At 45.9% G+C, this 14,812-nt stretch overlaps 1 protein-coding gene across 3 annotated transcripts in view; it reads left to right on the top strand.

Annotated features, from left to right (window-relative positions):
- The window catches only part of Uqcc1 (ubiquinol-cytochrome c reductase complex assembly factor 1), a 93,902-nt gene extending 84,103 nt beyond the window's left edge, over window positions 1-9,799 (top strand). For all 3 annotated transcript variants that reach the window (XM_026383169.2, XM_026383167.2, XM_026383170.2), the window contains 2 exons: window positions 5,045-5,158; window positions 8,292-9,799. In XM_026383169.2, the coding sequence (XP_026238954.1) occupies window positions 5,045-5,158; window positions 8,292-8,426 (249 nt within the window). In that variant the 3' untranslated portion in view covers window positions 8,427-9,799. The remainder of the gene's footprint in view (window positions 1-5,044; window positions 5,159-8,291) is intronic.
- Window positions 9,800-14,812: the final 5,013 nt, after the last annotated feature.

Below are 14,812 nucleotides of genomic sequence, written 5' to 3'. Positions count from 1 at the left end.
ATACCACCAGGATTCACCAGACCTTTTTTTTTTTTTGGTGGGGAGGGGGAATAACCACATGTCTTTGTACTCAGTGTACTCATTACCTCCAGATTTAATGCAAGCATCACCTCTCCTAGGAAGTGATCCCTGACCTTCACCAGGCTTAGCTCATTCAGCCCTCCCTGGACTCTCACAGCTCTTACTATATTAGCAGTAACTGTCACCCTGGCTGGGTGTAGATTTTCTTCTGGGAGGTAGCAGTGCCTACTGTGTATATTTCTGTTGCCAGAGTAGTGCTTGGCATTGCAGTAGGTGAGCAGTAAAGAGGGGAGGAAATGCACAAAGGGGTGAACATGAGGCAGTGGAGTTCAGGCTTCGTGAAGTGTTATCAGAAAGACAGTAATGAAAGCCAGAAGATAAACTTGTCCCCAAATTAAGTTAAATGACTTGCTTCAGATCATGGGACTAGTTAAAATTTAAATTAGGGTCTCCAGATTCCCAACCTACTAGCTATCCTCAGTTATAAGAGAGCAATTTAGACTACATACCATACACATCTCTAGTTTAATATGAGCTTTGATATGAGAATTGAGAAACATTGCTTATCTGTGCATATTAGTTGCTTTTTTTTTTTTGGCTACATCCTCAATCTTTTTATTTTTTTGTTTTGAGACAGGGTCTTGCTTAGTTGCTAGGGCAGGGCCTGACTTCTTGCCATCCTCCTTCTTTAGACTCCTGAGTTTCTGAGGTACAAGTGTGTATCACTGCACCTGGTACATATTGGTTGCTAAATTAGATGCATTCTGATGCCAGAACTCTCTCTCTCTCTCTCTCTCTCTCTCTCTCTCTCTCTCTCTCTATATATATATATATATATATATATATATATATATATATATATATATATATATATATTAGTTCATTCATCAGCATTAATAAAAATGCACTGAATGGTATCTGTTCCAGTCCATTCTGGTAGGACCATTTTACCTGAACACACCAGATCACAAGTTACCTGCGGTGCTTTTTTTTTTTTTTTTTAATTTTTTTGGTGCACTGCTGGGGATTGAACCCAGTGTACTCCACCCCAGGTCTCACAAAGTTGCTGAGGGCTTTGCTAAGTTGCTGAGGCTAGCCTGGAATTTTGGGTCCTTCTGTCTCATCCTCCTGAGCTAGAATTATAGGCATGGGTCACTGAGCCCAGCCCTTTAAATATAAATATATATATATATATATATATATATATATATATATATATATATACACACACACACACTATATTATATATGTGTGTATGTATAAATACATATGTGTGTGTGTCTGTGTTACACACACACACACACACACACACACACAAAATTTTATTTTGAGACAGGTCTCACTAAGTTGTTCAAGTTGACCTCAAATTTGTGATCCAGCCTTCCAAGTCACTGGGATTATAACTGTAGGCCACCATGCCATCCTCTCCTTTTTAAATTTAATTTTCTTTTGAGACAGCATTTGAAGCCAGCCAAGTTGCTCAGGCTGACCTCAGACTTTCATCCTCCTGCCTCAGCCTCCTGAGTGGCTGAAATTACAGGTGTGTTCTACCACATCCAGCCCTGTGTGTATATTTAATGCACTAATGTTCTCTCTTGCTTACAGTGTCCTGCAGCTGTCTACATTTTCCCCATTCTTTAAAGCTCATGTCTCCACAACTTTCCCTGACCTTTTTAGATCTCTGGTGCTTTGACTCCACATTTCAACATTCCTGTCCATTTAGCATGTGTTTATTGGGTGTCTACCATGCACTGGGAATACATTGGTGAATCAAGTAAACATGGTCTCTTTCCTACAAAAATTACCTTATTACTGAGAGACAAGCAGACAGTAAACAAGCAACAAGTAAACAAGTAAATAAATGTCTAATTACAAATAGAATGCAGTGATAGAGAATAACAGGGGAATGAGGAGTCATCAGAGATCTAAGGCTGAAGAATAAGGAGGTCCTGTGCAGTCCATAGGTTGGGGTCTACCATGCAGCTTAGCATTTGTTCACTCTTTCCAACTTCGTTCTGTGCAGCTGTTTGATGTGCACTAGCTTTGTCCCTCCCCTCCCACTAAGATTGCAGGCTCCCTGAGAGCTGAGCCCAGGTTACTTTGACTCTGTTCTTAGTATCATGCTAAGTGCACAGTAGTGTTAAATCAGTCTCATCCAAGTGAAACTCTGCCGCTCTAAACCCATCACTGTAACCAGATCCACTAGTGCCAGGACAGCCCCTTGACTTCCTCTCAGTTTCTTTCCACCAGGGTATCTTAATTTCCTGAAGGGATGCTCTCTTTGTATTGTGAGGGAAAGAAGTCATGAGGAAAATTGTGCAACCAAATGCTTAGCTCCTAAGCACCCCTTTTCCTTTTCTGCTTCCTTTATTTGAAATTTACACTCCCAGGCCAGTCTCCCATTTGTTTTTACTGAGTTACTAGCAGTCCTGTGGGTGATCAGCTATTTTCTGATCACTTGCACTGTGTGCCAGGTACTACATCATGCCTAGAGTGAGGCAGCAGCACTGACCTCAGCAGTGCTAGCTGGATCTACTTCCATCACCAATTAGCTAACTAACTCTTGAGCCTCAGTACTTATCTTTTACATGGGGGTAATAGTATCTGTGCTACATGTCATATGTACTCATTAAGAGCCGTCTGCATGAAGGAACCCTGACGATCTGGAAGAGTCAGGTTGTTGGCACTGTTATCAAGTCCTGAGTCTTCCTCAAATTGCTCAGAAATTCCTGCTTATGGATTTTCTCTTCCCCAGCCTTCTTGCATACCAATTGAGGCTGCCTGTTTGTAGCAGGCCATGGCTGCCAGGATCTTCCTGTCCTGGGCTCTGCAAATTCTTCAAGTCCCTGTGATACCCACTCCCATTCTCAGTTTTTCACATATTACGCATGTGGTTCTCTGCCAGCAACACTCTAGCCTGTGCCCAGGGCACTCTAGACAAAGGCAGGGTGTTGTGTTAGCAAATAGCTTGGAGAATGGTGATGTGCCTAAGCTTGTCCTGGGTCCCTATTGCCATCTGCCAGAAGAAGCGTGTTTTCCTGACTCAGCCCTGTTGCCAGGACAATCTTCAGCTGTGGGACTGTGAGGTATTTAGTAGAGGGTGTCTGGAGCAGGTGGAATACTTTTCCACCAAATTGTCACCTTCCCACACTGAACATGGCCCTTCCTGGCAGCAGGCCTGGAACCAGACCTCAAATACCACAGTGCCCTAGAGACCAGACCATCAAATAAAATGGAACAAGTGCTCCTGGGTCTTTGCAATGTTTACCACTTACAGAGCCTTTCACAGGTATTGTCTTTTAATGCTTACAGTAGCTCTATGAGATGAGAATTATTCTTGTTTAATTCATGAGAAACTGAGGCTCAGGAAGGGGATTATTCTTGTTTACTCATGAGAACTGAGGCTCAGGAAAGGTTAATGACTTTTCAGAGGCCACACAGCCATCAAGTAACAGCTAGGGGTGGAATTGTGGCTCAGTGATAGAACACTTGCCTCACATGTGTGAGGCATTGGGTTCAATTCTCAGCACCACATATAAATAAAAGAATAAAATAAAAGGCCCATCAACAACTAAAAAAAAAAAAATTACAGAGCTAGCTTTATTTTTTTCTTTTCTTGAGAAAGGGTCTTGCTATGTTGTCCAGACTGGCCTCAAACTTCTGAGCTTAAGTGATCCTCCCTCCTCAGCCTCCTGAGTGCTGGGATTACAGGTGTGTGACTCTGCACCCAGCTTCAGAGCTACATTTGAACTCTGGCAGTCTGGCTTCAGATCCTGCTGTTGTCTTGACTGTATCCACAGCTGCCAGCTACAGCATGCTTCTAAGTGCTTGTATTCAACATATTATACTTTAAAAAATGCCTTTACATTATCTTATTTTTATTTAAAAACTTTTTTTGTTACAAGGGATTGAACTAGAGGTGTTCTACCACTGAGCTATGTCCTCAGTCCTTTTTTTTTTTTGAGATGGAGTCTCACTAGGTTGCTGAGGCTAGCCTGGAACTTGAGCTCCTTCTGCCTTAGCCTCTCATGTTGTTGGGATTACAGGTGAGCACCACCATGCCTGGCACATTATCTTATAATTCAAAGATGCTGTAAGTAGAGCAAGTATTTTCATCTCTTTAATAGCTGAGAAGTATGAGGCTCAGGTTTAACCATCACCATTGAGCTTGGCATGGCAGAACTAGGACTTGATCCAGCCTTCCAACTCCAAGTCAGCACTTCAGTTCCACACACTATTTTGGCCCACAGACAGAGCAATTTCCCAGGACCTTTCCCTCAGTCACCTCCATCCCTCCCTCCCTGAGAGATCTAAGCTAGAAAATGTCTCTAGTTAGCCTCTGTGATATTTGGGCTTCCCAGCAGAATTCTCTGTGTCAGGAGAGGCAGTCTCAGGCATATACAGATTCAGGCTCTGCACATTGCCCTTGGTGGCCCTCTGTGGCCCATGGCAATCCTGCTGAACAGCCTGTTCCTCTACTTAGGGAGAGGCTGGGCCAGTCAAGGCCAACCCAGAGGTGAGTGACAGTGAAGGCAAGGTTCCTGGCTCCCTTGAAAGAACCCTCATAGATGGGTGCCCTTGGACCAAGCAAGAAGGTGTAGTCCACACCCACTTCCATTCCTGGGAAAACACTCAAAACACTGTCAGCCATGCTGTGAGCAGCAGCACAGGCACTGCTGCTACCATTTCTCTTCTTGGCCTCTCAGTCATTGGCTGGGCCAGGCATGGTGAGTTGTTGTGCTGGGAGGGTCAATCAAATGTGAGTCCCAGCTCTGCATCACCTCAGCCTGTACCCTCTGGGCCCCAGGTTTTTCCTCTGTGTAAAGTGAAGAAGTTGGACTGAATGCTCTTGTAAGACCCTTTCCAGCTCTGTGGTGCAGCTGCCTCATTTCCCCCTCACTGTCTCTGTGAGGTCCTTCTGAACCAGTTCTTTGTTTTTTCTTGTGTTCACAATATCCCCAGTTTTTGTATCATGGCCCTGCAGTACTCTCTGGAAGACTAGTTGTTATACTCTGTGTTCCAGGGGATCCTTTCAGATGATCATGGGTTGGCTGCTGCCCTCTGGAGAACCTTCTTCAACCAGAAATGTGAAGACCCCAGACAGCTTGAATTGCTGGTAGAATATGTGAGGAAACAGGTGGGTGCCCTTTACTCCCCAGCAGAATCTTTTGAAAAGTGGGTCATCTTGAGGTTATGGGTGCTAGACTTTTAGGGAAACATGGGAGGCTGAGTTGCCAGAGACCTGTCTGCAGGAATTCTGATTTGATCATGTAAGCAGCAGGCACCGAGTAAGAGCCAGCATCCTCTGTGTGTCTAGCTGTGAACTAGGCCAAGGACCCAGGGAATATAATAGAGAAGGAAGGACACTGAGTAACTTCCTGCTTTCAGAAAATTGTAGTTGTTATCCATACTCTACACATTGCATTGCCTACTATGTGCCAGGTACTATACTAAATGCTGGGCTCACGGAGTCCTGAAAGATACATACAAGCATGGGGCATATTGGCCCACCTATGTAGCCCCCTTCTATATCCACTTAGAGCCCAGGATGCATTTCCTGACTTGCAGGACCAGGTTCTAAGCAGTATTCCACAGATACACCCCCAGAATCTTCCCACTGGCTGCTGTTCACTGTCTAGCAGGGTCTCCCCACTTCAAGTCCTCATCTCTCTAGCTCCCCAGGGCTCCCTGACACCAGAGCTTCTAGGAGAAGCTCCACTGCAAGGACTGTATTACTACACAGCTTTCTCAACCCCATGGAGAATTAACTCCTTGATCTCCCTGTCCCCAAATTCTATAAAGATGAGAAACTCAAACTTTCTAGATGAGTAGGCCGAGTGTCAGCAGGAGAACTTGGAGGCTTTTCCAGGGTCTCCCAGTGAGTCAGCTTACACAGTTGGCCTCAGACCCCAAGCTGGGTGATTCATGTCACCACTAAAGGCCTCAGCTGCTGCAGACAGCTCATCAGCTTGGCTGCCCATGAGTCACACCTCTGCTTCATGGACCTGGCCCTGGGGCTGAAGGGGCCTCACCCAGTTGTTCTCTGGTTCACCTGTATCCACGGTCTTCAAACCTCCAACAGTCGGGAAAAGGAAGGGCTATCGGCTCTTTTGCAGTCATGGCCAATAGGACTACCTAGTTGATTGCTGGAAAGGTGACATATTGAGGCTCTTCAGACTCAGAGGGTAGAGAACCCCAGAAGCCAGAACTTCTGTTTGACTATTCAAATCTGTCAGAGCCAGGGAGAAGGCACTGGGGCCAGAGTGCTCCACCCACGGAGAATTCTGAGACTCTCACTGTTAACTGGACTCGCCCTCAGACAGGAGTAGCAATTGGCAAAGCAAATGCTGTTTTCTGAGAGACCCACCCAACTTTTCCATCTGCCATGGTGGGCATATGCCAGAGGCCACACACAACAAAGGCACAGCTGGGACCTCTCCAGGGACCCCGAAGAAGGGGTTGTTACAACCAATATCCCTATATAGAAGTTATTATATAGCCCCAGTGAGAGTCAGAAAAACAGTGATGGGGCCCTTAGGAAAGCAGGGAACTTTGATGGGGACCCAGTTCTGTCAGCAAGCCTTTGAGCACTTGCCATGCCAGGCCCTATTGCTGGGAGAGCAGATTAACTAGGCCTAGTCCTGCATTTGAGGAGCCAGTCAGGCACATGGCTAGTCCTGGAGTGAGTCAGTCTGCCCTGTGATCCAGGTAGACAGAGTGTTGGGGAAGGACCAAGAGAGAGGTGTGTTCTGTCCAGGTGGATCAAGGAAAATCAGGAAGCTGAACCTTGAGCAGACTCCAGTCCTATTCCTGGTGCTGCTTGGTAACCAGTGTGGGTCATGTGGAGGTTTACAACTCAGAAGATAGGCAGTGGTAGCTTAGGGGCAGAAATGTAGTCACTAGAAAGAGGAGTGGACTTTAGGAAAGATGGCAGTTCAGTTGAGCTTCTTGCCCTGGAAAAAGACATAGGACATGTGAAATTCTAGACCTGAAGTATATCAAGAGGCTGGGGTTGAGTTCAAGGTTCAGCAGTCTGAAGATGAGTCAATAAGAGTGATAAGTTCTTGGAAGAGGGATATAATCCTAGGCTTAAGATGAAGCTCCTGGTCTTCTTTTTCCCCCAAGGAAGCCACATCTGTCTAGATATAGTGGTGCTTCTTGCTGTGATCCAGTTCTCACAGGAGATGTTGCTGTCCACTTGGAAGCATTTCCCATCTGCAGCCCTCCTTACTAGCAGGCAGCCAGGGACTCCTCCAGAGATGCTTTCACCTCCTCATTAGCCCATCTGTCTTTTGCAGAACTGCCTCACCCTTTCCCCTGAAGCTCCTTCTGTTTGCCTGCATCATAGATGTTCCTTCTCCACATGGAGGGTTGTGCACCTGGAGTCCTTGGGCAGGTCTAAAAGCATTCAGGGGCATGGCATTGCTCAGGGCAGTGGCAACTGGAGCTCACCCTCCGAGTGCCAAATGGGCTGGAGGTTAATAAGAAGTTAGTTAGAAGAAAGCCCAGAGTGGACATGATCACTTTCTCCAAATGTCAGAACATCTGTCATTTGTGGGGAGCAGAAGGATAGGCATTTGGTTCCCACCCCACCTTCCCCAGTTTCAGCAGGAACACTGAGGATCAGTGGTGAAGCTATAGGAGAGCAGCAGGGGGCATTTCTGGGATGATGACCATCCTAACAGCAGAACTGTGAGGCTCTGTCAGACTTCCCCACCCATCCTAGATGGGGCACTCTGGAAGACAAAAGGCATATGTATTAGCAAAAAAGAGAAAAAAGAAAAAGTTTGGGTGATCAGTTCTGTGCAGGTAACTTTATCTTTCCACATGTCCATGAAGGTACACATTCTGTCCCCCCTCAAACAAGGGAACATAGATCTCCGAGAAGGGAAGGAGTAAAATTGGGATTCTTTTCTCCCAGCAGTGTTGGATGGGGTGACTTCTGTAAGTTGCAGACTGACTTTCTGGCCTGCAAAAACTTTGTAGGGAGAGTGCAGCAGGGGGATAAATGTCACTGGGGTGTGTAAGTTCAGAGGTGTGCTGGGGAATTCCCTAAAATCTTTCCAGGGAGCTTCTTCCCCCAGACTTGTTTCTCCAGATCTCCTTAAAGTAATAATCTGGGAAATCAGAGTCACCTGGCCTGAAAGTTGGATGGTCAGAAGCCCCAGACTCCCTCCCCTTCCTCTTCTTGAGGAAACTGGTTCATTATGCCACCTTTTGTGTGTCCAGCACCTGTCCTTGTCCTCTGATCCCTGCTCTTCCTGCTGCAGATGCAGTACCTGGACTCCATGAACGGTGAGGATCTGCTTCTCACAGGGGAGGTGAACTGGCGCCCTCTGGTGGAGAAGAATCCACAGAGCATCCTGAAGCCCCATGCTCCCACTTATAATGATGAGGGTCTTTGAGAGGCTGGTCCCTCCGGACAGGTGGCCAGCTGGCTTTGAGGAACCTCAGCAAGAAAAGTGCCTGTTTGGCCCAGGATCCTGCAGAAAGTGGCCTGAACTGACCTTTGAACAGCAGCTGTCAAATACCTGGCCCCATTTATGTTGTTTCCTCTTAGTGTGCCCTGGAGTCTGATCTGCTTGGGGGTAATAGTACAGGGAAAACCCCTAGCTCTTCTGACACATCCTCAAGAGGATCCCCAAGAAAGAGCACCCTGAAGCACATACTCCCCAAGTCCTTCCAGCACCACTTGTGACTGACAGCTCTTCCTAGAGGCTTACCAAGGGCTGGGGTAGGTTAGAAAGGAGATACCTCTATCAATGGCTTGCTGTAGCCTAGGAGCAGTTTGCAATGCTGCCGGGTCAAGACGGGTAGCCACACTCTGTCCTCCAGCTTTGAGACATAGGATTGAGTTGGCCATTAAAAGAAACAGAGACTTATCTCTGCCATGGCTTTTATTTATTCCAGGATCTTTTAGGAATTTCTATGAGGTGATGGATGCCATAGGCTAAGGAGCACTGCCCAACTCAGTTAAGAGAGAGAGGGGAGAGGTCAGATAGTCTCTGCTGCTGCTGATGCCTCTGGTTCTCAGAGATGTGTCACTCTGGCCAACACACAGTCTGCCAGGCCATCCTCTGGTAGCCTGGAGAGGTCTAATGGCCAAGGGGGCTTGTGGCATCCTAAGTCATTTAAAGAGGCCTCAAGAACAAAGGTCCCTTTGTTAACCCCCAGTGAAGGGAGTGAAAAATATGCTGTCTTTCCTCTCTTGGGCCTCCCCTTATATGAGATATGGGGGCAAAAAGAACATTCTTCCTGGCCTCATTGTACCTTCCCTCTACCCAGTCCCATGCCAAGCTCTCTATCCCTTTTCCAACCCTGGAAAATGTGCTGCAGAGCCACCTTGTCTGAGCACTGGAGTACCAGTTCCCCTCCTCCCTCGGAGTGTGGATCATTTCTTGGGGGATTTTCTTAAAATGAAGAAAGGGGGCGGGGAACCATCTTGCCCCTCCTTCCCCCATCAAAAGTCCTTCACTGAACTTGCTATAAAATGAGTCATATAAAGAAACTCTATACGGGTGAGGTATATCCCACTTCTGTGAAAACATTACAAATCAAACCGCCTTCTCTTGGTTTATTTAAGATGCTTTTGTTGCAAGCGGAGCTCCAGAGTGAAGCCTCCTCTGTGTGTGTGAGATAATAACACCTTGTAACTCATTACAGCTGGGCACTATTTACATAAACCAGAGCTGAGCCAGGCAGGAATTTGCTGATTAATTTATTTTTAATGGAGTGAAGTATACCATGCACCAAAATAAACTTTACTGTGTGTACCTAACTGCTCCTGGAATGGATGGAAAAATTAATGGAACAGATTTTGGCTCCCAGCTCTGCACATTAATTCATATATAAAAGTTATTTGAGCATTAACCCATTTGCTGCCCAGAAGCTCCCTAACCACAGATCCCAGCTCACATCAGTTTAGCTACTGGGCTTCCTTTAGAATTCCAGCACCTCAGCTTGGGAAGGAACTTTAAAGGTCACTTGGGTCAGCCCTGGTCCAGAACTTGATTGCCCTTCATAACATCCTGGTTGGCCTATGTTCTTGCAAGTTCTAGCTGAATCCCTCCAGCAGCAAATAGATGGTCCTTGCTTGCAGAGCCTGTATCCACAGGATTCAGTAATCATCAGACACAGCAACACGTGACATTTCAAGCAATGTTTGAAAGAGCCAGATTGGATCTGTCATGTCTCTGATGTCCCGATGCCAGCCTGTCTCCCCTTCAAGATAAAAAGCCAAGTGACTTGGAGGCTTCAGGCTCTTCTTTGACCCCTTTCCATTCCAGCCTGTCTTTGTAGCTCTCTAACCCATTTCTTCCCTGAGCAAATGGAACCACTTGGCGTTACCAGAAGGGACCACATCGTGTGTTTTCTCCACCAGAACTCATCTCTTTCACTGCTGACTAAAGAAATCCCAAGTTTCCTCGAATGTCACCTCTCCTGTTTCCCTCAGGCCTGGGCACACTGTCCACAGGACTCTTTACAGCGTCCTCTGCTCACTTAGCACCTCCCTTGCCACATGTGGTGATTTTTTTTCTCCCACACAGCCGCCTCACACACAGCCTTGTGAGGAGCTTCCATGTAGAGCGGATGCTGTGTTGGTGTGGATCACCCAGTGCTCAGCAGAGTATCGAAGTATATACGGTATCTGTGTATACTTGGATAAATGAGAAAATGAATGAACGACTAAAATCATCAGTCATTATCAGTATAAGCCCAATTTAAAAAAAAATTCCTTTCTAGACCATTCTCAGTCTGACCTACAGTTCAGCTTGTTTGAACAGTAATGGTAAAATATTAAGCACCTCCTTTTGCTTTAGCATAGGAACCAAAACTAAAAACTCCAGCTGATGTTTTTCTAATGTAAACTGTTATTTTACAAAACAAGAGAAGGATATGATCTCTTGCCTCTAGAGAGATTGCTTTTTAGGAATGATTTTTGTCATTTGTGTTCCATACTTCTGGGGGAGGAGGAATCATAGCAAATTTAAGAGACATGTTTATAATAAAACTAAGGCTATATTAAAGCAAAGTTTGAAAGATAACATGCACATATTATTGCAAGGGAAGAGGGGGGAAAAATAGAAATCCTAGGCTGTTAATCGTCAACTTTCCTGACTTCTTTATAATAAAATATTTTAAATGCATTGTTTCACCCAGTCCTGTAAAATAGTTGTTATCCTCATCATTTTTCTTATCCCTTTTCCACAACTGAAGAGACTAAAGTTCAGAGAGGTCTAGCGAGTTATCCAAGAGTGCTTCAGCCTACATCATGTGACCCCAGCACTCCTGCTCATTCTCCAGACCACACTGCCTCCCTCAGGTCAGAGAGGAGATCTGCACTTGACCTTCTGGCAGCCCATAATGGAAAAGGGAAAGCCTTAAGGTTCCCATTGTCACATAAAAGAAAGTCTGTCTGCTAATTCATCAAAAAAATACAAACATTTTCCTTACTCTTTGGAGAAAAGTGTTTTATAAACATTTGCAAATAAGAAACAATAATGTGGACACTGCCTCCGAAGTTTCAGTTTTGCCTAATTTTTTTTTTTTAATTGCTGAAGCTGGCTTTGAACTGGTGACCCTAGTGCCCCAGCCTCCTTTGTTACAGTAAGCTTATATTAAAACCCAGGCTACATTTCAGCTGCTATTTTTATAAATTGTTTTTAGTTGTTAATGGACCTTTATTTTATTCATTTATTTATATGTGGTGCTGAGAATCGAACCCAGTGCCTCACAAATGTGAGGGAAGTGCTCTACCCCTGAGCCACAAGCCCAGCCCTCTGCTATTTTAAAAATTTCTGCTCTAAGACACAGCTTGGTATTTTCACTTATTATCTCATTTAGTCCTCATTGACAGTCCTATGGGGGTAAGTGTGAAGTTCATGTTATACCTGAAGGAAACAGAAATGATGGAAGGTCCTGCATGCTGTGCACACTTGTGTGGCTCTGACCCCCCAAGTTCTCTGCTTTTACTTCTGGAAGGGAATTCTAGATGGAGAATGGGGCAGTTGTGCTGTAGTTAAGAAGTTTAAAAATAAATAAATAAAACTAAAGCATTATTCCAGCCACATGGGCTGGTGTGTGCACATAGACGGCTAACTGGGAAAATCACAAGAAGGTTAGAAATAAGGAAAGCTTTGAAGACAGGATAGGGTTTAGGGAGGTGGAAAGAAAAACAGGAAGTGTAGAACTACCCAGATGAAGGCAGGAAACAGGAAGCTCTTCAGACCCAAGTGGACCAGTGGAGTTGGCTGCTAAAGAAAGGTTGCACAGTTCAGGGGGCCAGCAGTGGGCTTGGCCACTGCTGACAGGCTGCAGGGAGGTGTATTTGCCCTAAGGGTTGAGGCTTATCAGAGATACACAGTGGTGTGCAGGATGAATTGGCCCAGCCAGGAAGGGAGTCTATTTGAGGTTCTAGGGGGTGGGAGTAGGAATTCAAAGAAAAGTAAAAATTCTAGAGACATCTCAGAGAAAAAACTCACCTAACTGCTCAAAATGCCTAAAGAAGGGGAGCAGCCACAGAACTCCCCTGGGGCCAAGGGTGGTGTCATCTGGTGAAAGACAGGCTGGAAAAGAATTGTGTTTTTCCAAATGGTGATTACAACATCCTATAGGCTGGGCAGGGCAGGGACTGCTGCCCCATCATGTGGCAGTGAAACAGGTTCACACTTACTGGTATGAGACAACCCCATAGCACGAACACTCACATGTCTCTTAAGTCCTACCCCATTGCTTTTGGTGCACACTGTGGTATCTGCATGGGGAACCAAGCTGGTGGGAGGTGGACTTCAGGCAGTAGAGGTGCCCCCGGGAAGGGCAAGGAGTATAGAAAGGACGCAGGAAATCATGAATCTGCATGAATTCCCAGAGGTGAGGGTAACCCAGGGACTAGGACAGGGAGGCAGAATTCCTCACAGGAGGTGGTAGGAGGTTCGAGGGTCACTTCCAGAAGGACTCAGTTGGATCTGCTGCAGAGTAGGGGCCAGGGAATGAGCTGGAGAGCTCAAGGGTTTCTGACTATTCAGAAACATAATTGTAAAGAGAATAGACGAGTGGTGAAGACAGCAGAGTATGGCAGCAACTGTTGGTATTTTGGGATGTGCTAGCTGAGAAGAAACAGAAAAACCAGGCAGGTTTTAGGAGAGAGGTGAAAACTCAAGGGAGATGTGTGAAGGAGGTGGGGGGATTCCAATTAAATGTAGAGCACCTGCCAGGTGCAGTGGCCCATGCCCAGTAGCTCAAAGGCTGGGGCAGGAGAGTCACCAGTTCAGAGCCAGCCTTAGCAAAAGCAAGGCACTAAGCAACTTAGTGAGACCGATCTCTAAATAAAATACAAAAAAGGGATGTGGCTCTGGGGTGGAGTGCCCTTGAGTTCAATCCCCAGTACCCCCTCCCCACCCACAAAAATAAAAAGTAAAAAGGGGGGCTGGGGATGTGGCTCAAGCGGTAGTGCGCTCTCCTGGCATGCGTGCAGCCCGGGTTCGATCCTCAGCACCACATACAAACAAAGATGTTGCGTCCTCCGAAAACTAAAAAATAAATATTAAAAGTTGAAAGAAATAATAATAAAGCCTGCTTTTGACAGCTTTAAAAAAAAAAAAAGGGCTGGGGATGTGGCTCAGTTGTTAAGCATCCCTGAGTTCAATTCCTGGTAACCTCCCCTCCCACGCCCTGCCACACACACATACACACAAAGTTAAGCACTTAGGGGAATAGGAAACTCCCGTGGATGTCAGAGATTCTTATTGCTATCAAAATCTAATGGAAATGGAGGTCTGGCTTGAGAACCCAGTCGGTCCTGGTTGGAAGAAGGGAATCTTTTCCTGAGGCCAGATATTGGAAGAACATACAGGGAGGGAGACTAGGGATTCCTGAGGTGAGGCACAGAAGGAGAGGACAGCTCATGCCAACTGGTCTTGATGCCCAAGAAATCTAGAATTTATCAATCACTGGACTAATAATGTGTGAAGGAAGGGAGCTGGTGGGTTTGTGGGCAGGGAACAGGACAGCCCCAACATGTTTGAACTTTTATACTTTGGCTTGGTCCTGCCCACTTCCAGCCTTCTCCCCGCTGTATCCATCATGTGTTGCTCACCCTATCCACCAGGTGTCCTTCTCCCCATCACCCCTGCCCCTGGTGCTAACCACCCATCAAAGGCTTTCTGTGCTAGCAGGGGACAAGTTCAGAATAGATTGGGAAATAAGACATGAGACAGATGGACATCATTCTAAGACAGATGCCTTAGAATCACAGCCTCTGGAATAGGAGTCCCCTATGTTTCTCCTTTGGTATAAAAGCAATAAAACTTCTTTTTCCTTTTCCTCAAAACTGTGTTCTCATTATTAGATTGACATTGGAGACAAAGACCAAGTTTTCCATAACAAATTGGTGATTCAGATGGGACTTGAGAATAGCCCTCACTCCAGCTTTCTGGGGCAGGCCTGGTACTCCAAGCAATGCCACTTCTATGCTGAGGATGCAAGGTGGCTGGCAAAGTTGTTGAGAGCTAACTGCTGGAAAGTTAGGAGTTGAGTGAGTTTGCCTTGGGTTGAACCAGAGAAGCTATTCCTATAAGTAAAGAGAGGGACAAGGGATGTCCCAGCAGCTGCCAAAGCTCCTCGTGCTTCAGGGAACTCTTGCCTTCTCTCCTGGAATGGTATGGGTTGCTACATCTTGGTCCACTTCAAAAAAAAGGAAACTGCTGGGGTTGTGGCTCATAAGTGGTAGAGCGCTTACCTAGCATGGGTGAGGCACTGGGTTCAATTCTCAGCACTGCATAGAAATAAATGA

Source organism: Urocitellus parryii, chromosome 6, assembly GCF_045843805.1.
Source record: "Urocitellus parryii isolate mUroPar1 chromosome 6, mUroPar1.hap1, whole genome shotgun sequence".
Classification (NCBI taxonomy): domain Eukaryota; kingdom Metazoa; phylum Chordata; class Mammalia; order Rodentia; family Sciuridae; genus Urocitellus; species Urocitellus parryii.
The sequence above is the reverse complement of the archived record's forward strand: the minus strand, read 5'-3'. Positions and strand labels throughout refer to the sequence as shown.